Raw genomic sequence first — 26,880 nt, forward strand, 5'->3', positions numbered from 1 at the left:
AAGTCTAGATCAAGGATATGGGCAAATAATATCCATGCATATAAATAGTTCGAAAATAGCAAAAAATAAGCAATTAAAAATATAATTATATATATATATATATATATATATATATATATATATATATATATATATATATATATATATATATATATATTAACCTGTCAGTTTTAATAAAAATCATTCTCTGGAACATAATGGCCTACGTTGTAGAAACCATGCAAGTGTATCCTAACGATTTTGTTATGAAGCGTTTTAAAATCTTTTGTTTTGCACTGTGCGAATGCAAACAGCAAACAAAACAAGCTGGATTAATGGCTCTCTCGCGACCTCAAATTTTTGAGGTCAGTATGAGTTGATTGTTGTCGAAGGAGGCAAAAACGTTTGCTGTTGACGCAAATAACACGGGGCTACTTGATAGGTCCAGATTTGAGCGGTTTGCTAATGCGAATAGGCGCACTGTTCTCTGATTGGTTTGAAGTAGATTTAACTCCTATAAGCCCCACCCACTGTTTTTATATATAGTTGAAGTAGAATGTGAAGCTTACACTAAACACTCAAAACATTCACAGCGTTCACAAGGTGAAATGGTTGTTCTGGTCAAACCAAGTCCTCAGTTGGGCAGCAAAGCAATGGATGGAAATCAGCACAAAGCTGAGGCTAATGTTCTGCTGCTTGGAGCAGAAAATGTTGGGAAGTCAGGTGAGCACAAAACTGAACTTGATTTTAAATGCAAAGAATTCTGTCACGTTTATATGGTCTATTTGTTAAGCTTGCAAATAATAATATATTATATTTATTTGTTTGCAGCCCTCACTGTGCGATTTCTCACCAGACGATTCATCGGAGAATATGGGGATATCGGTACGTCAACTGATCAATTTACTATAATACCATTCATAATAACATACAAGCTAAATGTTGTTTATGAACGAGGAGTATTTATTAATTTCACTATGCTCTCTTTCAGAATCAATATACAGCCATATTGACAAAACAGATGGGCGAGAGGTAGCCTTAAACATTTGGGACTCACTGTATCCACAGGTATGACGATGTGTGTTTTTTTTTTTTTTATATTTGTGCTTCCATATTAGAATGTATTAAGAGGTCAAATATTAAGTTGATAGATTTTGTCAGTAATAATATTTTATTCTTTGACTCATCCTGGATTAATCAAAAATAGTCCATTTGTTTTATTCTGTTAATACGATTTGGAAAGATTTTTAATTAGTATAGTCCAAATTTAGTTTTAGTGTCATCATAAAAAAATGTGTGTTTAAAAAATCTTTTTTACTTTTTATATATTTAATTTTTATATCATTTCTAAGTATTCACCATGGTAAAAGCCTAAGATATGGTTTGTAAGTGTGAGTATTTGAAGTTAAAGTTTATTTGTCGTAAATTGGTGGGCTCTTTATTATCATTTATATCTTTATAAAAAATATATTAATATTATTAAAAACTATTTTATATAAAATAATAAATACATATCTAAAATCAGAAATTATACAGTATCAATAAAAAAACACCTGATTGAATAAATATTTCTTATGAGCCTAATGATTTTATAAGCTAAAGAAGTAGGCTATGCTTAAATACATGAAATTTGTTTTATTGACTAATAAAATTGTGCCTATGAATCAGAAAGTGAAGGAAAAATCATAATTATGATATTGAATTGTATACTTCATTTATGAGGGAACAGGGCATGATTTAATTGCATATTTATTTATGCAGAAAATATAGGTTAAAATTAATTTATACAGGTTTTTTGCATCATGCTTTCCTGTTCAAGGTGATGTGAATTGACCCTTTAAATTCTGTCACCTCCAGAGCTGCGAAACAACTGAATCCATCAGTGACAAGCAGCTGCAGTGGGCAGACGGTGTGATCCTGGTCTACAGCATCTGCGATCGCTCCAGCTTTGAGGTGGTCCGGAAACAGGTGCAGCTCATCCGGCAGACTAGGAAGCTGTCCGCATCTGTCCCGATCATCATCGTGGGGAACAAGCGAGACCTGCTGCATCAGAGAGCCGTGTCCAGCGAGGAGGGCAGACTGTTCGCCCTCTCGGCAGACTGCGGCTTCTTCGAGATCTCAGCGGCTGAAACCTACCACGGTGTGCTGCTGGTTTTTCACGAAATCCTGGACCTCATCAAGGAGTCCAGAGCACTTAAAAAGGGGATGGTCGGAATCAAGGGTATAGTCAGAAGCGTGTCCGCAGTGTTTGGAAAGAAACGAGAGTGAAGAACTGTCGAAGATAATGAGCAAGATGAAGATATGAGGCCCCTGGCAGCCTAGCATCTAAATAGCTGAGAAGAGGACCCCGGCTGATGGGTTTTTGGGGCCGAAGGGAGTCACTTTCGCCTTATTAACCTTCATGGATGGTGGAAGGAAAAAGAACAAGAAGAGAGCATGTTAGAAGTTCAGAGCCCAGCTTTATTGTGAAGAAAAGTAGATGAAGTTTGTTACAGCAAGGCGATAAAATATGTGCCGAAGATAAGTGATCCTGGTCTTTCATGCAAGTTGGTCACTGGGTATGTGTATCAGAATGAACCAAGAGACGGCCCGGATCTGTTGTAGTCCTTGTCATTTCTCACAGAATGATCCTTCAGCTCTGAACAGATGATTTAGACAAATTCGAGTGAGCTGCTTTGGATTATATATGCTTGAAATGTAGAGATGGACTTTATCTTCCCTGAATTGTTCCCTTATGAGTCTCCACTGACATTTAAATGTAAATTATTAAATGTGGGAATTGGGAGGAGACTGTGTAGTAAAATGTATATAGATATTTTATGTGTATATTGTAATTTCCATAAGATTGTTTCCTGGCTAGTTTCTTTGAGGTTGGTGGTAGTATAAATGTTACTCAAGTAAAGACACATTCACACCAATGATGATAATTGTAACCATAAACTATGGTTATAATGATAGCGACACATACGAACAATTCCGGGAAGAAAAAAAAATTCCCTGCTGATGAAATATAAAACTATTGACATCCAGTCAGAATTAACATGACGTAAGCTTGAGTTTTTGTTGTCCTTTGGTGTGTACGACAACATAGTTACTGTTAAAGTTATAATTCTTTCTTGGTGTGGACAGCCTTAAGAACTAAAGAGATTGACATATTATTGACCTGTGCAGTATCTACTTGTATCTTTCACTTTTGTATACAAACACAATGTCATTGAGTTGAAGACCTATTTTAAAAAAGTGTTTTAATGCTTGTATCTAATCGATGGATTTCAATAAAATAAAATGAATTTAAAAGATGCCTTGATTATTTTTAACTATACTGTATATTTACTGTATTTTATTAAACATTTTGATTGCACTTGACTGTTTTCAAAACGTCTTACTGACCCCAAACCGTAGTATAGTCTCTTATATGCTTACCTACTTATTTAATCAAAAATAAAGTAAAAACTGTAATATGGTGAAATACACAATTCATTCTATGCTCAAACAGCACTCGAAAAACAACAATCAGATTTTATAAAATGTTTTATTACATTTAAAGTCAATGTTACATTTGTTAAAGGAAAAAGCACTATAAGATAAAGGATGTTAGGATTTTAGCTGTAAATGTCCACCAAGTCAGTTAACACCATTTAGTGACAGTACATGCCTGTCTATGTATAACACACTTCACTTTATGTTTACCGCTCGGTTATTACACATACTTGATCTTGAAACATAAAACGCCCCATGAATGATCAACCTAACATTAACAGTATCTCATCCTCTCCTCTCGACTGAACATCCGTGACCTCAGACTGCATGCCAAACCAAATCTATCAGTCATTCATTGACAGTCTATAGATTAAAAACTGCTTATAATGTATAAGAACTAAGAAAGCTGAGGAATAGAAATAGTTTTATTTGGTTTAAACAAAAAGCCTTACATGCTAACAATAATAATATATAGAAAAAAATGGTGCTCTTGTCATCTCTGCTCACTTTTTGAGTTGTTTCTTTGTCCTAACATCTAGAAACAGGCATTCAAAGTGCAAATCCATTCTGTTTTGATTTCATTTTAAGTGCAGTGCTTCATTTTAGCTTTTAAACCATCTGCACATACTGAATGCTAGGCTAATGATGTTATTTAATAACAACCAGATTTGTTTTTGTAGGTTTACCAGAGAAGCTACTGTATGGATTGTGGTTTGAAGGTTTGTTTGCTGTACTATCCATAACAGCCTGTGAGCTGCAGCGATCTGTGTTTGAATGCTCTGGATTACATTTAAATCTTATGTCTGAGAAGAGTGGAGCTTAATGTTCTGTGGTTTCCACCACAGGTATGACCTGATCTTCAGATGAAGGGCCAGAGCTCAGAAACTCGAACGCCCGTTGGCTCTGTGTAACTAACTGCATAATGGGAGCCAGCAGGACCTCAGTGGTCGAGGAATGGCGGCGGATCATATCGGTGGTGGGCACAGCCAGTGTGTCAAGTTCTGGAGGGCCTGAAGGCTGGGAATCTAGCTTCAAACTGCCTTTGCGGCCATTTGCTGGGACTGGGGTAGGAGTTGGGGAGAGAGCTGGGCTTGATGGAAGCCCGCTGGCAGACTCGCGACGGGAGCGGGTGTAAAGGCTTCTGCGGCGACGTGGGCGACCGTCCATGGCCTTAAGGAAGAGGCTGTTTGCAGAGGCACGGCTGGAGGGACTCTCAGGAAGTTCATCTGGAACTGGATTGTTTGCTGCATCGAGATCAGAAACCTGTTTTATCTGAGAGATAAGAGAGGAACAGTTGTAACCCAAGTGTCTGGTACTTTGATTATTTTGAAAATTTTATGCAGCAATTTAATTTAAACCAGTCTCATTGGGAAAACTTGCAAATTGAAGAAAAGTGATTTTAGACTAACAACAATTCTTAAATGAGACTGAAGTGTAATTATGTACAGTGGCCTGAAAACATTATGTACCTGATCTAAAATTAGGTACTGTTCTAAAAGAAAAAAAGCAAACCCATCATTCCACAAACACATTTCCCATTACTGAAAAGAAACACGGTAACATGGAGAGAAAATAAACCAGACCATGTGATTAATGCAACACACTATGATGAAACACCGATTTACTCATTTAGTTTTTATGGGAACATAGAGTGATATACTGTATTAGCTTTGTTCATCCTATCAACTCTAAACAGATGTGTTTGGACAAAAATAAAAAAGAAAGAAGAAAATTATGTTCAGAATGATAGAAAAGATTATTTTGTTTTTGACATAACATGATTTTAGAGTGTTCTTTTTCACTGGAACATGTACTTGTATGTCTTGTTAAGAGAAATTGTGCATTAGAACAGGTTCTAGAGTGTTGTTCTTGTATGTGTGTGTGTGTTTGTTTGTGTGTGTGTGTGTGTGTGTGTGTGTGTGTGTGTGTGTGTGTGTGTGTGTGTGCACGCATGCTCTCACCAGGTCATAGAGCGGGGTGGTGTTGATGAGCAGCTGTATGAGAATCTGTCCCAGTTCCAGTAGGTCGTTCATGATAGTGCGTACCTGGGTAGGCAGAGCCAGTATCTGCTGTACAGGGGGCAAAACCTTCAGTGCCTGTATACCTGATGTGAGCTGAGCCATGAGAAGAGAACGCAGCTCCTCCACGCGATACACCTGAGTCATGTAAAATGACAGAAGCAGCTGCAGCAGGGACTCCACCATCGCCATCAACTGCGTTAGACCCACCTGAGCATGACAAATGATAGACAATACCCAATCAGGAAATTAGTGACAATGGTAGACTTGAAAATGACAGCATTAGGCATTAATTAAAAAGAGAATGTGATGACATGCAGAACTTTAATTAAGTCACGTTTTCATTGCTGAACCTAGTGGCCTGGAAATGGGGCCTAACAGTTTGATCAAGTGGCAGTAATGACTCTATTCACATACCCACAGGAATGTGAATGGGTTTTTTGGGGATACACTCTCTGCTCTGTGCAAATAAATCAACAAACAGCAGAAACTAAAATTGCTGTAAAAACTGGCATTGTCAGCCGCAGTTGGGGTCAATTAAACCTCTCATTATCAGACTAACAAGAGACAGTACCTCATACTTTTAGACCTGCTATCCTAAATAATATAATCTCTCTTCTGCTCACCATGTCCTGCTTTGTCCATTATTATTATTTTGTTGTCTTATTTAATTCTACCCATGGTTAAAAACCGGATTCACTTAGTGATTTTCTATATTAAAAGATATAAAGAGAAATAATTATAGTTTAGTACTTTTATGGAATTTTTTAAGTGAACAAAATAAAATTTTCTTTGTCACTTTCATGCACTGACTCATATTTTCCATTCATTTTTCTCAAAGCTTATTTATGAAGAAAGGAGAAATAATCTGCTGACGAAACACTGAGTTGAAAGTGAATGAAGTGTCAAATAAATCAGTTTTGTTTACAACAAGAAAACAAAGATGGCAAAAAGAATTATGTATTTGTAAAAATAAAAGATGAAAATATACTATTAAAATTAATTGTGTTTTTTTTTTTCTACAGCTTGATAATATCATGACCAGCAGTTGACAAAATGGACAGAAAATACTTTTTCTTTTGTCTATTAGTAGATTTGTTGGCACGCTAATTTCAAAAAAGATGATTCGACTTGTTTCCTTGGAAGAATCGGTTGAGTAAATAATTCAATGACTCAATGACTGATTCAGATACTCACTTGTTGCCACCTATTTGCATAAAAATATCTATTTCCTTCCAAAGCTGCGAATTTAAATTGTGTGCAAAATTGGATAATGCATAAAACCTTTGCAAATAAAGCACCATTTCCATCCAAAGAGTCAAAGAGAACAAAATCGTCACTTCCTGATAAAATGGCACTAATCACTAAGAAAAGCAGGAGAAGTAACTAAATATAATCATTTTCATATATAATAAATCACTTGCTTCTCAGAGCAAGCAGATGAAATGCAATAACATTGCGGACATTGCTTTCGGAGGTGTATGCCTGCTGTTTGGGAACGCAGTCATGTAAGAGTTCTTGGAGGCAATTATACAGAAATACTTTGATGACAGACTTTAGCTCAGGCATTGCAGAATGATCAAAACAACATTTGAGATGCTGTGCAACGAGATTGGTCTGCTGGTCAAGTCATGTTTTTCCATCTGCCGTTATTTGCATTAAATCGTTTTCCCACAAGTCAAAAACCACCTCAAGAAAGCCTACAAAGTTGTTTGTGGATTAAGGGATTTTTAAAAAATTTGGCATTTCCTTGTCCTCGTTTCTGATGCAATACTACAAAATGTGCATCAAAACAGGGTGATGGAAGCTAATGTAACCTGCAGAAAGGGCTGCTGAATGAACCAGAGATCACAATGAACCCAATAAAATCTTTTTTTTTTCAAACAAAAGCTTAAAATCAGTGAGTTTAATCAATTACCGCTAATGCTTATCACTTTAAAATAATAAACAAACAAAAAACAAACAATTTTGAACCAGATGTGACAAATAAACTACACGTAAGTTGATTTGAAGAATAAAAAGATTTTGAACTGGGGAACTGTGTTGAAGTCTGGTTCATGATCAAGGCTTGTCCACACAGTCCACACCACAAGCAGCCAACCTCTCACGTGGAGCTTCATCTGCCACCAGACAACATGAGCGTGAGTACACCGAGCAAAATAACCGGGCCAGTCTGGCAGACACAGGCACAAACAGTCCTGATTTGGCAGTAGGACCATCCTACTATTGTCGGTTCATTTAGGTGAAGGAGAAAGTGGGTCAGCCACATTTTAAGGTCACCACTGTGTTCTCAGTTCCCATTGTCATCGGGCTCCTACCTCACCACTGGTCCACAGCACAACGCATGACCAACACGTGAATTACTGTAGAGCATTATGCTGCCAAGTCTCACCGTTGTACATCTCTGACAGCTCAGCATAACTCTTGGTAGAACACAATCTGTCACTCACATTTCTGCACTCCAGGCCCACTGGGGTGTCTTTAGAATTTGTTAATTAAGATTCTTTTGAAAACAGTGCACTGGGGCTTTCATGTTCTCAGCCCCAATTACTCCCCATCCTAATGCTGGGAAAGCACTAAAGGACCCTGTACAGACAATAGTCCACCTTGGTCCTTTGATCCTCAGCACACAAACTTGTCTATCCATACAAAACAGAGAGATCTGTATGGGTAGACCAGTCTGAGCCTGTCTGTCTGATAGAGGCCGTGTGTCTAACAGGTCAGTTGAGGTAAGGTCTATCTGGACACGAGAACAACATTTTCCCATCAGTCTAACCGTGCAGAACTGAGGAGTACTCTCTGCTTCACTGATGGTATTGGGTAGATTCTTGGGCACAGTGCTAAAATGGAAAAATAATAATGTTGTGTAATGATTATTGGTAATACTTTAGTATAGGGACCCATTCTCACTTTATTAAGTTACTTATTAGCATACCTATTATCAACTAATGGCTGTTTATTAGTACTTGTAAAGCACATATTCTACATAATATTATGACAATATTATACATCCCTATTCCTCCCCAATACCTGAACTTAACAACTGCTTTATTAATAAGTACTGTAGCAAATTAGGGGCTTATTGAGGCAAAAGTCATAGTTAATGGTTTGTATATATATATATATATATATATATATATATATATACTACAATTTCATATCTATCTATCTATCTATCTACTTTAATTTCTTTCAAATAATGTTTTTGTATATAATATAAGTATATTATAATAAATTGTAACATATTCCCGTGATGGCAAAGCTCAATTTTCAGTAGCCATTACTCCAGTCTTCAGTGTCATATCTTCAGAAACTATTCTAATATGATGAGTTGGTATTCAAGAAACATGTTCTATTATTAACAATGTTGAAAACAGCTATGCAAAAACTGAGATACATCTTTTTTTTAGGATTCTTTGATGAATGTTAGAAAACAGCATTTACTTGAAATGTAAACTTTTTGTAACAATATAACTTTTTTTTTTTAATAAATATCAGTTTAAAACCTTGCTGAATAAAAGTCTTAGTCTTGGTGATCTTATTGATCTCAAACCGCGTTGTTTTCATATGGATTACTTTATCACAGAATATTTGTTTTCGGCAGCAATTGTTTAGTTTAAAAGTAGACATGTCAGGCTTTCTATAGATATCTCTCTCATGTCTCTTCGTTGAGTATTCACTGAGTTACAGTTCATTTTAATGACGTGTTTGTAACTGAAGATCAGCGCAGACAAAGGCTGCAGACAGCACTCCTGGTTTGTTATCTTTATTTTATAAGTACACAAAGTTTTGTTGTTATTATGTCTGTATACAAAAAAAAAGTAGACCCTTTACAGATTCGATTGATGTATTGCTCTTATCTGTACGATCAAAACTGAAAGTGTAATTTAAGTTCTTTTCGGGGTTATCAGGAGAAAATACCCCAAAACGCGTATACGCGTTAATCGACTTCAGAGGGTTAAGCGGTAGTATATATTTTGTCATATATAAATGCTGGCAAACAGTACAGTTGTCTAAGCATGTTTGTTTTCCTTCTCAAATGTTTTTTTTTTAACCTGTGTTATCTGTGTGTGCGGGTGGGTTAGTGGGTGTTTAAGTCTCTTGCAGCAACCGGCAAACAGCACGTAGATCCCACTGGACTTCCAGCTCAATCATGACCATCTTCTCTCTAAACAAACAGTCTGACTTGATTTCAACTTTGATTTCTGATAAACAAAATATTGCTTTCCTTTTACGCAAACAGAAACTTTTCATAATTTATTTTTATTGCCATTTTGAGTCACTAAAGGATTAATATGCTAGACTTTCAGATGCTAAAGTCTCTATCTAGCTTGAACTTTAACTTTAATATGAAGAAGTGTACAAATGAGTGACTATAATAAAAAATCAGAGGAGATAAATATACTCTACTTCTAGAAATATAAATGTAAAATAATATTGTATGAATAAATTCTGTTATCAGTTAGGCGTGTTATCACTTTGGCATGGTACGGATTAGTGTGAAAAAGATCATACATATGTTTTCAGCTCAGTAATACAGCTTGAACTTTTCTCTCCCCTTCCCCATGTCCTTCTTTGCCTGAATGTGTCTCAGGGGTCTTGATTTGGAACAAGTAATTACTGTGATTATATTCTATGTGGGTGAGCCTGCAGACAGGAAGCCCTGAGGGTGGCAGGGCACAGCGAATGACTGCAGCATGGTACTGCAGCACGTAGACTGTCTATTTTAACTTCAGACTCAAAGAAGAGGGGATAAGCTATGGTTTGAGGAGGCACTCCTTGCCGATATCATCTTGTCAGTGTATATGTTTGAGTCACTCACTCAGACATGTCTGCATCTATATTTATTTTGTGATTTAATCTTAACATACCACTCTCCATTACTGACTCGTGAATCACGTCCTCGTTGTCCTGGGCCTCCTTCAGTGTTATTTTAGTATAACTGAGATATTGTTATAGAATTTTATAGTTTATTTAAATATTATAGTGATCATTTTTATTATTAATTTGTATTAATTTGTATTTTTATATTTTCTGTTTTCGTTTAAATTTTAATTAATTTAGTAATTTTTCTGTTTTTTTTTTCATGTTTTTCCATATGAATATATAGTTTTATTATTATTTTATTTCAGTTTTAGTTACTTTAATACATCAAGTTAGATCTAAACTTTATTTTATTTGTTAATGTTTATTTTATTTCAAGTAACATGGTTTTAAGTTTTAGTTAACTATAATAAACCTGGGCCCTCATTTATCAAAAGTGCATACGCACAAATGTGTGCATGATGACTGCATAAGAACAGTTTCATGCCAAGTGTGGGATCTACCAATTTGTACTTATATGCGGGAATGCGTGTAAATATAAGGACAAAATATTGAACCTTTTCCTTGCATTGTTGATACTGTAAATTAGGCCCCTGGTCTCTTTTGAAGGGTCCAAGTCTTTTCCCTCTCTCTCTCTCTCTAAATGTTGCAAAGTAAAATAAAACCATTTATTAAAATATGAAAATAGTTAAACTGGAGTATAAAAACACTCAGTTTGGGTCCCCATTTACCAGTGATAATGTTTCAGGACTTGAAGCCTACACATCATGCACTTTAGTATTTGTTCCATCCTCAAAAGTCACTATGACTTTATGAAGATTTGGCAGAGCATTTAGTTAAGACATGGTCAAAGATTTAGCGATTGGTTTTTGTACACAGGGCCTACCGTTTCAGCAGCTGCCCCCAACATCTGCAAAGCACTCTCCAGTCTTTCTCTCAGCTTCATCAGTCTGTGGTACAGCTGAAGGTACAGGCACAACAACAGGCTACGGATACGTGTCCTCATTCGAGGCTCTTCATCATCATAATCATCATAATCATCATCATCATCATCATCATCATCTTCATAGCTCTGCACTCTTCTCTCCCACTCACGATCTGCAGGATGAGAAAGTGCAAAGTGGTGGTGATTTCAAAACAAACTCTATTATTCAGAATTAAACTGAAAGATACTTAGTCTCTGAGTGAAAAAAAAGCTAATATGATTAAGTTTTATGTTATTACACGTTTCTCAACCTCTATACCCTCTAAAAGTGAGATGGGGCCAAACAACTAGCAAAACAGAAGAACATTTGCGCCCCCTTGTGGTTAAGTCTTGTGTACACATTTTTCAAATAGTTATTTCATAATAATTTCAGACCAAAAAAAAAAAAAAAAAAGTCTCCCTCTTCAGCCAGAGCCTGTATGAGTTCGTGCCACACTTTCTTACGCAGCGTGGGTGGCAGAGGTAGATAGTAGGCCACTGCCGCCTCTGACTGCGTGATGAGCTCATCCAGACCCGCGCTGATCACTCGCCCAGGAGCCGAGTCTTGAGCTTCCGCCAGGAGGCGCCAGCTCAGCTGCATCAGTTGATCCCATCTGTCCCCGGCTCTGTCCAGCTCATTATTCACTCGAGACTGCGCATCATCCAGCCTCGAGAAGAAAGAGTCCTTCAGGTTAGCAACCACCTGATGGAAGAGAGGGCAAGGACAACATCAAGAGAGGTATGGACAGCAGCAGAACAAACATCGAGATTTATGTTCATTTAAAAAGTGGCGAAGCACTGAGGGAAAACAAAAACACACGTACAACAAATTATAGCCACAAACACACACTACTAAAGTTAAACACTGACGAAATAAATGTCATTATTGTATTGTATGTCATTATTTGTACACATAATGACTGATTTACATTCAGTAAATGTACCACAAAAAAGAAAAAAGTATTTCTTAATACCCGCTAAAAGTGGATTTATGGTGCTGTGTTATAATGTAACAGTATCAAATCAAGTTTTGCCCGATAACTTACAGGCTATGGTTTTGACAGAGATATTCTGACATATAAAAGTCGACTAGCCTATCACTTTTTCTTCAAAACACCTTTAATCACTATATTTGAAGGGCAGCTCTAATAGATAGATTATACATAGATGAGAGAATAATAAAACTGACAATTAAACATAAACCATCAGCCTTTAATTACTCAACCACACAGACTAAATAAATAAACATACATACATACATGCAAACATAAATAAATAAAAAATAATCACCTAACTTTGATTACTCAGATTAGCAAAGGCTACTGATACATATATAAATTCAATAAGTAAAATATCTATAAAATAACAATATCTAGCAGTAAAGTTGTCTTAGGTCTTAATTCGCTTTATAGAATTTAAACAAAAATGCAAGTACTTACTCTTATGTTAAAATGGAATACTAAATATATATGTACTGAAGGTCATATTAAACAGAATACTTAAAAAAACTATTATTTTGTGTATGTGGAAAAATATAATAATAATGAATTATTTTAGATAATTTAAATATACCAATTAGTTATTAAAATTATTTCAAAAACAGAGGTAATATAATAACTTAAAACTTTATTAATTTTTTTATTTAAAATAAATTTGTTGACTTTTACCAGACAGCCAACTGTTGCTCAAGTTCCATGCATGCACTCACACACTCACCTCATCTGAGGGCTGTTGGAGAATTGGGAAAAGCTTCTCTAGTTGCTCCAAACCCACCAGTGCAAAACTGTTCACTGCCTCGACTGCAAAGGCAGACATAAAATGAAGTCACCACCATTATTATGATCACGTTATTAAATGTATTAGAAGTGTATCTGTTTCTTTTGTCCTGACTATGAGCATTTGATTTACATTGGCAATTTGATATTTTTCCAGTTTTATGGTTATTCATTGTTAGAGATACCATATGAGGGACTTACTTTCTGGTTCTAGGTTCTGTAGCAGAGGTGCTGCTTGTTTCAGGGCTGCTGTGGATGCACTACGGACGCCCAGCTCTGCTACACCTCCCACAAACCCGAGCAGCGGGTAACGACTTTTCACGCTCGTGTAGACGGAAGAGGCCTGCTGCAGCGCTGAGCTGACGAGTGGCAGTTTTGCCACACGGTTTAGCACATTCCCCTGCACAGGCAAGTCAGTGTCTTATTAAACATGGTAATGATGCAATTTGAACAGTGTGGAGTGACCCTTCATGAAAACTCACCTCACTGTTTCTTGTTCTAGACATGTCTGCTTTACACTCTGGAAGCAGAACATAAAACATTCAAGTATGATATAGAGTGATACTTCTGACATTATCATTTAATTTGTCAATAATGTCAATACTGTTCTGTATTCAATATTTGACCTGCCCATGCCAAGTCAGCTGATGTCACAAGACAATAACATGCCTATGTTAGAAATCCTTGCTGTGGAAATTTCATTAAGCGTTTAAACCACACAGGCCTGTTTGATCTAGCATTCAAACAGCAGAATATAGAATATGGGGGTGGATAGAAGTCTGTCATGAAGCCTTGAAAATTATTGTGATCAAATTCGACAAATACAAAAGTCCAGTTTATTTTGAAGTATTTTCTGAAGTATATTTGAGAAACATACTAGGTAATGGCCCGGGACCTCCAACCAAAAGCAATAAAACCATTCAAAAATATGCATTTTTTGTAGTGTTTTTGAAGTCTCTCAAACATATCTTCAGATCAAAGGGTTCTTCAGAATCTTATCTCATGGGATAAAATCCAACTGAGTCACAAGCCTGTTTATAATATAAAATTTGTTGCTTTCAGATTCACTTACTGCACAGAGGGGGCACTCTTACAGATCCCAGTGGGTCAGTACTGAGCAAGTGATTACCTGTAAAAAAAAAAAAATCAAAATCGATCTGAATAAAAAATAACATTAATGATAACCACAACAAAAACCTTTATCATCTGCCTTAATAAAATGGTGTAAAATGGGTGTTGTGAGTGAAATAAATAGAAGAAGAATTTTAAGATGAAGACTAGATGTGATACTGGACTTATAAAGCTTGTGTGAATTAATAACATACCAATAATATTTCTGGTAAAGTCTCCAATGCTTCAGGTCATGTTTGTCTTTCATTATCTAATGCATAAGATGCATGGGTAACTGATGCTAGTTTGAGACACTAAAGGATATGTTAGACACCTGTCTAAGCTTATTTTACAGGAAACCACATTTTAACATTTTAACATAAGAGTAAGTACTTGCATTTTTGTTTAAATTCTATTAAGCGAATTAAGAGTAAGACCACTTTATTGCTAGATATTGTTATTTTATAGAAATTATCAATCTCTCTCAGACACTCTTTGGTCGTCAGCTTTAGTTATATGGTAATAGATTTAAAATTGATTTACTAAGATTGTAAAACTATTTCACAATAAACCAGTTTCTAAAAGTAGTTGTGTCATGCTTTTGGTTATTATCGAGTTGATGGTAAGCAGAGTGTCAAAAACTGTCAAAGCAGCAGCAGTTCTTACCTTTGAGATGAATGAGTGAGTCCTTTGAGATGGTAAAATGTAGAAATTAAAAATATCTTTATTACAAACCCACTAGATTTGCCCTTTATATTAGGTCGCAGTCCTTGTCTTCTGTGTCTGAAATGAGGGGTTTTGTTGGATGGTTTTGTCATTTTTCATGGTAGATGCATGTGATGCCCCTCATTTAGGGTGTGGCCAGTCCACGTATGCCAAGTCGTTTTTAAGCCGTTTTTTTGCTAGTTTACCTTACAGTGACAAAGACAGTCTTAGGACTGTGTGATTGTGACTGTTTCTCACATATATGACATTTCTCACATATGCGCTTTGATTTAATTGCATTGCTTCAGATGAAAATTGTTTAGTGGTATCGTATTTACACCAGAATTATCTTTATTCTTTAAAATCTGTGGAAGGACAATATGTATCACTGCAGATCTTTATTGTAATCAACAGACAAGTAGATTTGACAACAAATCTCAAAGAATATAACCTAAATGTAGCTTAAAATTGTGATGTATGAATACGTCTGCTGTGTACACAAAGTCTAGTCATATGTCTCTAGCCAGTTTTCATTTTATTGTCACCGTTCAAAAGTTGAATGGGTTGTTCAGCTCCCTTTATATCAGCATTCCTGTTCTGTTTCAGAAATTGAATGAGGAAGCATGGTCTACCAGAAGCTTCCAAGAAAATCAGTCTTTCATTGGAGATGAGGTATATTAAGGTCATCTCACGTTGCCAAGTCATAACTGAAACCCTTCACAAAGACCGTCTTTGGAGAGTTGTATAGTCTCATATCCATTTGCCTCAATTCTCAACTTAAAAAATGACTCAGTAAACCAGAGTTTTTCAAGCGTGTAAACAATCATTTAATAAATAGAGCCTGGGAAATTTCTCAAACTTGCCATGAAGCTTCTGGACAAAAAGAGGATACTATTGTATTTCATTTTTTAGTCAGACATGTCTGATAATGTTTAAATATCAGAATTGTTTACTATTAATAATTTTATCAGTGATATAAGAGCGAGACCAAAAAAACCCCTCTTGGTTAATTTAGTAATTGCTAAAAAAATTTAATTTTAATTGACGTCACTGCTCACACCGCAGATATTTGCTATGGTTTAGCTTTAATACCATTCATTTAGGCATATTTCGATTTTCCAAAGGATCTTAATTTTCTATGACCCCTTAAGCACATTTTGAAAATATGCTAATAATTTAGATATTGGAGTGAAAATATACTAGAGGAGAATTGAATTCAATTGTGTATCACGTTTATTTTGCACATTCAGTGGGTGTTAAGAACACTAACATACAGGTGGGTGTGTAACATAGCAGAGATCTCACAGCATTTTGCAGTACAGTACATGTCAAATATTCACAAGATTTTTTTTAAGTTTGCACTAATACAACATTTTTCCTGCCAATTAAGTTTTGAACACCAAAGTGATTGTGTATAGGTCACATATGATTTTTTTTTTTAAATACTTTTTTAATCTAGTGTTTTTTTTTCGCCTGTGTGTTGTTTGTCACATGGACTGAATCTTTTAATATCGTTCCATTTTGTCATACCAGTGATCCCATACAAAAAGTATCTTCTATACGAAAGACATTACTGGGTGGATAGGGTGTGTGGCTTAAGCATGTAAGAAGCTTGAATGGAAAGAAGCGTTTTTCCATCCAGAATTACAGTTTAGAATCTTAACATCTCTATGATAGACAAACTGTGTGCCATACAACTAGCTGACCACTAGAGGCTAATTTGTGGGTAATTGATCAGAAATGTTTGGATATATGTATAGGAAGTGACATTGTGTGTTTCCCAGATCTGTTACTGTCCCTGCTGTGCTGGGTCTCCTGAATCTTGGGCATATTTCCTGCTTGGGATAGAAATCTAAAATAATGTAAAGGTTTTGGTTTTCGTTCCAATTTTCTTTATTAACAAAACACATAATGTGTGTTTTTAAACTACACAACCAGTTACTTCATGTTGTCATACAGTATACTTAAAAATAAAGGTTCCAAAAGGGGGGTTTTGCAGCAATGCAATATAAGAACCATTTTTGGTTCCCCAAAGAACCTTCAAGTGAACATTTCTAAAAAGAAACGTAACGTAAAGATAATTTTTAATAATCTAAAGAACATTTTTCCACCTTCCTGCAATGGAAGGTTCCATGGATGTTAAAGGTTCTTCACGGAACCATCAATGCATCAATCATAAAGAACCATTATTTTTAAGAGTGTGTACTGTAGTTGTGTTGTGTATTCGATACATTAAAAAGAGCCGACTCATTAGATTCATTTGTATCCTAGTGTACTGGTTGTGTTAAATGATTTTTATTCAGTAAAAACTGCCTAATTAGAGTCATGTTTGGGAGTCACACTAGACTGTGCTGTATGTTTTTGATTCATTAAAAAAATCGGACTTATTATTTGTTTAAGATTCATATTACACTGGTCACACTGTATGGTTTTGATTCAATACAAGGACCGAATGATGAGCCATTTATTCTGTAATTGGGGTACACTGGGCTCTCTATATGTTTCACGCTGTAAATTCAGAAGCGATGTTTTTATGTCACTGCTGAATAAATTGTGTAGTTAATTTATAAAACAGTTAACTGTCCGAATTTTTTAATACAATGTTAGCAAAAATTGCACATGCAAGATCGTTAATCGTTAATGGAGATAAATGTCATTTGTTTCCAATATTTTTTTTTCTTTCAGATTTTTGGTTCCCAATCTTAATTCTAATGCCATATGAAACACAGTACACTCTATGCCAGATTCAGACCTCAGACTTGGTAAATTAACAGTGAGGAGCACCAATCAAGAGATAAAGGCCCAGGCTATCGGCAGGCACACTGGCAGATCATGACTTTACAGGTTCTCATCATAAAAGAGAGATGTGACAAAGTGGTATAAGACAAACAAGTGAAACTGAGGTGAAGGAGGTATCTTCCCTCTTGACTTTATGAACTAAAAATGATAAAATGCTACATATCCTTCCATTTCCCAAACATCATATCAGAGGGCTCAGAACGACCCCGCAATATACCAGAGCTTTCCAGCTCCAAACTATGAACACACCTCTTTGTCTATCTCTACATCACACAGGGTTTCAAATGAAAGTGAATCCAATCCATCTTAAAAAGGCAATCTGATGACAATGGCTAGTACAATCTACGAAACAGTGAGGCACTGTTTTATGTGAAGTGAAGCTCTGGTGTGTGAAATTCATACAGACAGTGACATTCAGAGTGAGTTTGTAGCATAGCAGTGCAGATTTAAGTTGTTCAGGGCCAGATTTATTCAAAGTACATGATGAAATCATTGCACAAGCAATAAATCAGGGCCAGAGTGCCGCCAATAGGGTTATTGTTGTACAATCACATGACTCAACTTGTAGCTGTGGAGAATGTGTCACAGCAGGAATCTCCAAAACATCTCCAGCCAAAGCATAACAGAACAATTTATACTTCAGCGTAGATCTTACAACCTCTGTATCACTTCAGTGCATTTCTCAGACTGTGGAGAATCAGTACATATCAGAAGACGCTCGTCACAAGCTCCTTTAAACCAAACTCCTTCCACAAACTTCCAGAAATCAGATGCCTCCAAAAAAGAGCCTGTTTAATGTGCGCCAGCATCCACACAGTGTCCTGTTCTAGAGTGAAATATGGAGCGTCAAGACATGCGTTAAGTTTAATTAGGACAGTTACAGAATCCCAAACCTCATAAAATCCTAACAGTCAATATGTTTTGTTATTTTGGTCTCGTTTATTATTTCTCACGTATGTTTGTGTTCAGGCGGCGTGTTTGTGTATATGTCTGTTTATATGTGAGCAACTGAGTGAGAAAGTAAATGTGTACTTTAAAAAGATTCATTTCTGAGGCCCATCATCGCATTAGCAATGACGTAAAAGATGGCTTAAGTCTTTCTTTTATTTTTTATTTTTTTACAAGTCCTCCTGATAATCAGTTACCTTCCATGTAGTGACGGTAACAAAAAGGCATATTTTCCCAGAACTCTCTCTCTCTCTCATTATTAAATGTTTCCTGTGAGCCTGTGTTTGAACATGTGTGCGGAGAGATTGTGGTGAAGCTCTAATATTCATTGAGCGTGTGCCACTTTGAGATTTGGCGCCGTGGGTTTTGGCAGACCTCCTGCCAGTGGGCGGCTCCCGAGGGACAGGGGCTGTTTGCGCCGAGTACCAGGCGTCCCAAGGCCTGGTTTTTAGTAGTGCGGTCAAAGTCCATGACCAGGAACTCAATAGAGATGTCTGGCAGCAGCTCAGCCGGCACGTCATAGATGAAGGATTCGTTAAAGACTGGATTGAGCGTGCATTTCTTCACATGCGTTTTCTTCTTGGCAATGCGCTTGTGGCCATAGAACACATTCAACTTCACATACGGATCTGGGACACAAAATGAGTCATTACATTAGATACTTAGGTGAGATGTAAAAATTATATTTTTAAAAATATTGTAATTTTACATAATTTTTTTGTATTATAATTTTCAAAATAATGTTATTTGGTAAATATACTCTGTATATATACTCTATATAAATATACTCTGTCAAAAGTTTGTTTTGTAGGGTCTGACTTTTTTTAAATATCAGTATTTTTAATGCATTTTTAATCAATTTAATTGACAATAAAGACATTTATGATGTTACAAATAAATCTTTTTTTTTTTTTAAATGCTGTTATTTTGAATTTTCTATTCATCAAAAATCCTGAAAAACATGTACTGTATCACCACTTCCACAAAAATATTAAGAAGCACAAATGTTTTCAACATTGATAATAATAAGAAATGTATTTTGGAACACTGGATTAGCATATTAGACAAGAGTAATAGCTCTGGTTTAGCTTTGCCAACAAGAATACATTACATTTTAAAACATATTCAAATAGAAAACTGCAATAGTATTTCTGATTTACTAATTTTTTGATCAAATAAATGCAGCTTTGGTGAGCATAAGAGACTTCTTTAAAAACATAAAAAAATCATACTGATCCCAAAACTTTTAAATAAGCGTTCTAAAAAAATAAAATAAAAATTATTTAAATGTACACTTACTTCCAGATAAGCCAGTGATGTCCAGTTTTGGAAGGTGTTTTGCTTTTAACACCACCACACTCAGTCTGTGAGAAACAGGCTGATAGGAAAGAGAGACCAGCAGCTCTCCACGGCTCACACACTGCAGAAATTCAAATACACAGACACAAAGATTTAAAAAGACAACAAGTTAAAGTATTTAAGACAACATAATTATTGAATACACCTCTTTGACTTGAATCAACATTACAATACATGTAAGAATATCCCCAGGTTCACTAAGCACCTCAACAGCACTGGAAGAACTGCAGCATAAGCAGGAAAGTGATAATGCGATAGCAGATCTTCAATACATGGTGCATTAGCAAAGGAACTGATCAGATGCATTAATAATAAGTACAAACTGAGTGGGCTGATGACTTGTTAAAAACTTGTTTTCTGTTTACCTTCACAGCTTAGTTTCTGTGTGGAGGCACGAAGAGGCTTTCATGTATGTGCCAACTGGATTGTCTACTCATCATCTAAACCCACTCAGTGTGAGCAGGAGGATAAGCACATTTATCAGTGACTACAATCTGCAGTAGGAGGATGAGACAGTGATGCACGGTGATTCATTGCTGAGCTCATACAAGTGTCAGACTTATAAAAAGAACCCAGTTGAATCAGTCAAACAATGCCAGCACAAACTGAATGCAGGAAATAATTGTTACATTTCTTGTTATTATTAAATTGTTATAAATATCTATTTTTTTTACACTATATACTATATACAATGTTGAAGGTAACGCATTACAAGTAACGCGAGTTATGTAATCAGATAAATTTTTTCCAAGTAACTAGTAAAGTAATGCATTACTTTTTAATTTACAAGAAAATATCGGAGTTACTTTTTTCAAATAAGTAACGCCACTTACTTTGTTTTCTCATTTATTGACTGACAGTTCTCCTGCCCACATGTTGAGAGAAATTGGGAGTAAGTGCAGAGGCATTGTGTGTGCTGTGTAAACATGATGGTTACTGTAGTTCTAGACTATGGGCTAGATTTACTAAACAGGGCAAATTAGCGCGAGTCTGCAATTTCAAAACAGTGCTGATGGTCGGGGAAATTTCTGCGAGTGATTTATTGACAATGCGCAAATAAAAAAAACAGACGCAACATCTTATTTACATATTGACCAATGCAATATACCAAGCGCAGTGCAAATTAAAAAAGCGTAGTAGAGCCGATGCTCATCAGGTGCAGGTGATCTACTTACAAAACAGGCGCAAAATAGTTTAAGACATGCTTTTTTTGGACATTAAATAATGGCGTAAATACTAGTAATTTGACGAGCGCAAATCTTAGTAAATCGCGTTTTGTGATTCATTTTAATACTCTCCTCCCATAAATTTTGCGTCTAAAAGGGAAACTCCTACAAATGCATATTCAACAAGGTCAGGCACAAAAATGACTGTCCACGCCTTTTCAGTGGTAATTCTTCACTACGCGTCTTAAGTAAATCCTGACAGTACTTTTTTAACAGCAAAAGATGGTTTGCGCTGGCGCAAGCTGTTAGTAAATCTGGCCCTAAATGTGATCATGCATTTACTCATCTCACTTGCAAAAAAACTGATTCGGTATTCCTTAAAATTAATAAAAACAGTAAAAGGCGAACCCAGAAAAAGACGCAAACCTGCAATAATTAAATAGGTTAAATAACACAAATATCCTGTATGTATTTCATTTAACCCTAACCATACTATTAAGGAAAAATTACTTAAGATAAACATAACATTTGTTTCATTTTTTTTTTATTGCTAAGTGCTTTAATATTTGCCAAACATATAACATTTTATATTAAAAACAAGTAAACCCAGCCCAGATTTAAAAAGTAATGCAACACATTACTTACCATTAAAAGTAATAACACAATATTGTAGTGCATTACTTTTTAAGTAACTTTTCCCAACGCTGATTATAAATTTAAAAACAATTCTTATTCTTGCTTTTGATTCTTTCTTTTTTATGCTGCATGTATATAATGCAGTGCATTGTGCTATACAATATACTCAGAATCTGAATTTGAACACTGTACTATAGGATAGACTTGAGTTTTGGCTATATGTGTTTTTTCTGGTGTTTTGCTCTTTCTCACCTGCATACTTCTCTTTGTGATCTGTTGCGTAATATGAACTTGGCCTGTACTCGACACCACACATCCCAACGCAACCACCCTCCCCGATCACATCGTCTCGTGAGAAGCGGTCAAAGCTCAGCACCAGGAAGTGCAGAGTGAGATCCGACAGGGAGCTGTACGGCACGCCATAAAATGTGAAGGTCTCATCAAACGCAGGTTCCAGAGTCTTCCTCAGGACCCGAGTCTTAACGCGATGTTTCTTTTCGGGAAGAATGGTCATCTTCACATAGGGGTCGGCACTGCCCGCATGGCCTTCTACAGCCGGTAACCCCCGAGCCTCCAGGATGGTGACCACCAAGGCCTTCTTAGGGAAGTTATAATCGATTGCGATGCTGAGATCTCCTCGGCTGGGCTCTTCTGCGGGGGTGAAGGGTGTGGCTGTGCTGGAAACCGTAGTACTGGAGGTCTGACTGCTGCTGGCAGAGCTGCTGTCCATACAGCTGTAATCCGCATGCACAGGAAGTTCCCTCTCCAGCTTGGGAACCTCATGGCCACTTTCCCCGAGCCTCATCTGCATTTGTTTCTCTCCCAACAGGCCGCTTTCTGCTGCCGAATCCATATCTACCAGCACCACTGGGTGACCCTTGTTGCTTTGAGCCCCGTCGGGGGTCTGGGATCTGGCCTGGCGTGCCACTCGTATGATCCTCTTGCTGCTGGTAAGCGTCTCGGGGTAGATGCTCATTCCTTTCAGCATGTGAATAAACCTGTACGGTGGGTCTGTGAGAGGATCACTTTGTTCCGATTGGATTCCATGGAGCTTGTAGTTTGTCCTGTTGTAATGTTTCTGACAGCAAGTCCACAAAAAGATTAATGCAATGACTACAACGACCAACACACCGGCACCGATAAACCCCGCCAGCACTGGAGACATATCTAAAGGAGAAAAACAGAGACAGAAGAGTAAACTGACTGATGAACAACTCAATCACATCTATCTACATTCACCCACAGCGTATTCATACCTGAAGATGTTCCCAAGCTTGAATCGAAAAGAATTAACAAGTCTTTCTAGTTAAAGCACAAAAGCTCAGAACATGCAGACACTGACAATCTCACAGTAGACTCGCTCTATATCTACTTCTTGCCCACTCCACCCGCACATGCAGAGGAACACAGCCATCCCACACAGCGACGACTGCATCCGGTCTCACGCTACAGCAACACAGCTATGAAATATTGAAAACTCTTGTCTAGGTTTATTTACACTTGGTTCTGTGGAAAAGCTGTATCAAAGTGTTTGCCATTGTCATTGGGGTGTAAATACATTTAATGGTATGTTACATTACCAATGTAAGTAGGTCAAAGTGACCTAACTTATGAGATCAGATGTTAGGTCAGCAGTTTTAGTGGCAGTTTTGTGATGAATGAAGACAAAGATTCAGAAAAGAAGAGAAGGCAGCAAAAAATCTAATAAGTAGATGAGTCTAGTCATCACAGCCCAGAAAGAACAGCATGATGGAGCTACAGCCAAAAGCGTGAGGCAGATAGAAAAAGATATTTGCCAGCGCTCCACCCAGTCTGTTGTTCTTTGCTCCATCACTCTCATCCAACCCCACACAAAGACCCTCACCCCACTTGCTAGATGATGCAAGACTTGGCAGGCTCCGAAAAAACAGCTGCTCCAAATGCCTGGAAACATCCCATGGGGCATATACACATATGAACCAAAACCACATGGAAACAAAGAGGATAGACACCCACCTCACGCACACATGTACACAGTTTCGCTTACATTTTTAATCAATGTACTGATAGTACAAAAGCCTCTGACCTCTCAATGACATATCAATGACTGAATTCTTGGCATACTCAGTATTTCTCAGGATATAAATCAAAATAACACCCTTTTAGAGCCCTGACAGGTGTGTCTAGACTGTGGACATGGTAGAGTGATCGAATATCAAAAACCAGAGATACATCTGTCTAGGGTGTTGGTAGCTTAATGATAAACTCATTGCTAGTTAAAACACTGCAGGAAGAAGAAACCTGTGAGTGCTGCAAAAAAATGCCCTATCAATGTTATGCCCTTGAGGAAGAAAATTAGTAGACTGTAAGATCCTTCAGATGAAAAGAATCTGCTAAATTACTGTCTGTGGCTGAGGACGATGAGTTAAATGATGTGTGCTCTGACTTTCCCATACCAGAAAAAGGCAATTCACAGTCTACTGCGGTGTAATCAATTCAAGACATTAATTTACCAACCCTGACAGAAATTAGTACTGCCAGTTATTCCAGCACTGTGGTCTCAGTGTGGATATGTCACATCAGAATGATGCAGCAAAAACATCTAGAAAAACCTTCATCTTGTCCCATTTAAAGTCGTTATGTAATGCAAGTAGCGACATATTTTTTACATATTCTGATGTACATTCAAGTGAAACGGATTATCAAAAAGATAAAAATCAGTGCTTTGGTTGTTGATTGGATGGAGGCAAATCTGAATCATGCTTGCTATTGCGAGAAAGCTGACTAAAAAGAGAAATCTTTCGTTTCACAGGAAGAGCTGTTCCCCAAAGCGTTTTTATTTCATTAATAATGAATCACAGATTAGCTGGTCCTATCTCAAACAAGATAAGATTCACCATTGTAAAAAAAAAAAAAAAAAAAAAAAAATTGGCGAAGAAATTGTTTTCTACACTCAATATTGTCCTACAGGATTCTAAACAATGTCCTATAGTGTAAATCCTATATGACTCTGCACATCACCCAAAGCACACGGTGCCTGCTCTTTGAATACATGTACAGCCCATAGTGAGAGTGGGCAACGAAGCTGTGTCTGGAGCGTAAACGTCTCTCGGAGGCTCATGCCAGATGGAGGTGGGCACTGTGGTGCCAGCTGATGCTGGCATCAGATCCGAGGACACTCCTTTCCGTCACGTTATCCCGCACTCTCAGACACGACACAGTTACGCCTTTAAATTAGCCCTAAAAATTACATTTCCTTAAAGATAATGATTTACATATCAGTTTAGTAATTAGGGTGAAACATATAAAACAGAGAACAACATACTCCATTTTCAGCTTCTCTACTAAAATTGTTCGCAGAAATTTGTCTTAATTCAGGTGTAGGAGAGAGGAAATCAATTTTGTATAATTCAGAGAATAAACAAAATGTTTTTACACATAATTCCAGTGTATTTTGTTGCATACCAATATTATTTATTTAAAAGAAACCCTAATGCCACTCCCATCATTACCCCATCACTGTACATCTGAAAAAGGGCGTGAAGACCCTCTTATCCCCAACACTTATATACTGTCTGTTTACACTGAACACCATAAACACCCTAAACCACAGGGCTGGGGCCCAGAGGGGCATTAAAGTCAACTTTAAAATAAGCAAAAACAAGGTTTAAATAAAATATGCTAAAACAACTAAAATCAAGATTTATTAAAAACTCTTAACAACAGGTTTTTTTTTTTGAAGAAGAAGAAGAATCAGAGTTGTCAACTGTATAAAAACACCTGGATATATGAAGGAGTATAATTAGTAAAGTCTTATGAAATCCTTTTAAAATAACAAGTTTATTTTTAAAATAAGGAATATACTTATTTTCTGAGTATTATATTTCGGTAAATATTGTGGGTAAAGAACAAAATACTACACTTTAAAAAACTCTTTGTCCTTAATACTTATACTGTAAATCATGAAAGACTGGAAAAAAACATGGTGTCTCTAAATATTGCTTCAGAAAACGGGGGTCTTGGAGCCTTAGAGGTTGAGAACTGCTTCCCTAAATGGCACCTGTCAAAGAACAGCCAACGTTTTATTAAAAAATTTATTTTTTTGTCAATATAAATAATATGCTATGGGACATAAGGGTGTGTAAAAGAATTAAATTTTCATTTGAGGTTAAACTGTTCTTATAAGAGGGTTTGAAGATAAATGATTGAAACGAGCACAGAGAACCTCCCAAATTTTTATAATGGTGCTTTTGACTCAACCCTTATAGTTACTTAGATGGAGCCCTTGTAATAAATTCCCCGTGTGACAACTAGCCCCTATACTTTGGCTGGTGATTTTGAGGACACATGGGTGGAGGCTGTAATCTCAGCGGTGCGTTATTAACAAACAAAGAGCCTTCGGGTCCAGTCCGGGATAGACATCACGTCATTCCTGCTCCCATCTCTCCATTAAAACACTTTTGCAACATGGCGACGTTCACAATCACAATTTAACGAATCACTTCATGACTGAACAACAGCCCATTGATGGTGGTTGTGGTCTTGATTTAAGAAGCTCAACAAGCGCAGTCCAAAATCTCACATCATAAATGAGTGCTATCTTAACCAGATCAAATGCATCCATAATGCGTAACATTCATATTTCAGGCGTGTCGGGAAGGCTCAGGCCTGCGCTATACTCACCGTACGCCGCGCGTATTTCAGTGATCTCAGCCATATTGCGGGTTGGGCGCGCTGCGATCCGGATAACAACCGTGGAATATACAATAAATGTCGACGGTCCTTCGTTCAGCTGATATGTGGATGATTCTTGACTACATCTCTACGGTACGCGGTGTCCTAGTGTCCTCGGTCCAGGCCGTTGTCGGATGCTGCGCGCTAAAGGATGCACTGCGTCAGATTGAGAGTCTGACCGCAAGTACCGCCCACCAGCAGCGCGCATCTCATTGACAGCATCCCAACACCGTACGCTCCTGTATATTCCAGCAATTTCATATCCGCCGAAAATAATAAATTGCAACAATTACTCATGATTCTAATCTCTAAAAATTTTTTTTTTTTGTAACAGCTACATCTACTTAGCATATAATACATTGTATTTTTCTTAAAGATTACATGCAATTAGAAATGAGAAAGCA

The 26,880-nt window shown here is 36.8% G+C and overlaps 2 protein-coding genes and 1 pseudogene across 2 annotated transcripts; 1 reads left to right on the forward strand and 2 right to left on the reverse strand.

Moving 5' to 3' along the window:
- Positions 1 to 536: 536 nt before the first annotated feature.
- zgc:171704 (uncharacterized protein LOC100124619 homolog) lies at positions 537 to 3,276 on the forward strand. The gene is made up of 4 exons (XM_042741133.1): positions 537 to 702; positions 811 to 864; positions 971 to 1,047; positions 1,837 to 3,276. Exons 1-4 carry the CDS (start codon positions 588 to 590, stop codon positions 2,245 to 2,247), a joined length of 657 nt encoding a protein of 218 aa, XP_042597067.1. The 5' UTR covers positions 537 to 587; the 3' UTR covers positions 2,248 to 3,276.
- A 265-nt stretch (positions 3,277 to 3,541) lies between these two features.
- On the reverse strand, positions 3,542 to 14,968 carry plin6 (perilipin 6). The gene is made up of 9 exons (XM_042741132.1): positions 14,817 to 14,968; positions 14,113 to 14,169; positions 13,523 to 13,560; positions 13,242 to 13,440; positions 12,982 to 13,064; positions 11,731 to 11,968; positions 11,188 to 11,399; positions 5,421 to 5,687; positions 3,542 to 4,731 (listed from the first exon to the last, which is right to left on the reverse strand). Exons 3-9 carry the CDS (start codon positions 13,544 to 13,546, stop codon positions 4,279 to 4,281), a joined length of 1,476 nt encoding a protein of 491 aa, XP_042597066.1. The 5' UTR covers positions 13,547 to 13,560; positions 14,113 to 14,169; positions 14,817 to 14,968; the 3' UTR covers positions 3,542 to 4,278.
- Positions 14,969 to 16,070: 1,102 nt separating this feature from the next.
- On the reverse strand, positions 16,071 to 26,667 carry LOC109052753 (annotated as a pseudogene).
- Between the last annotated feature and the right edge of the window lie 213 nt (positions 26,668 to 26,880).

The sequence above is a fragment of the Cyprinus carpio genome, chromosome B16, assembly GCF_018340385.1.
Source record: "Cyprinus carpio isolate SPL01 chromosome B16, ASM1834038v1, whole genome shotgun sequence".
NCBI lineage: Eukaryota > Metazoa > Chordata > Actinopteri > Cypriniformes > Cyprinidae > Cyprinus > Cyprinus carpio.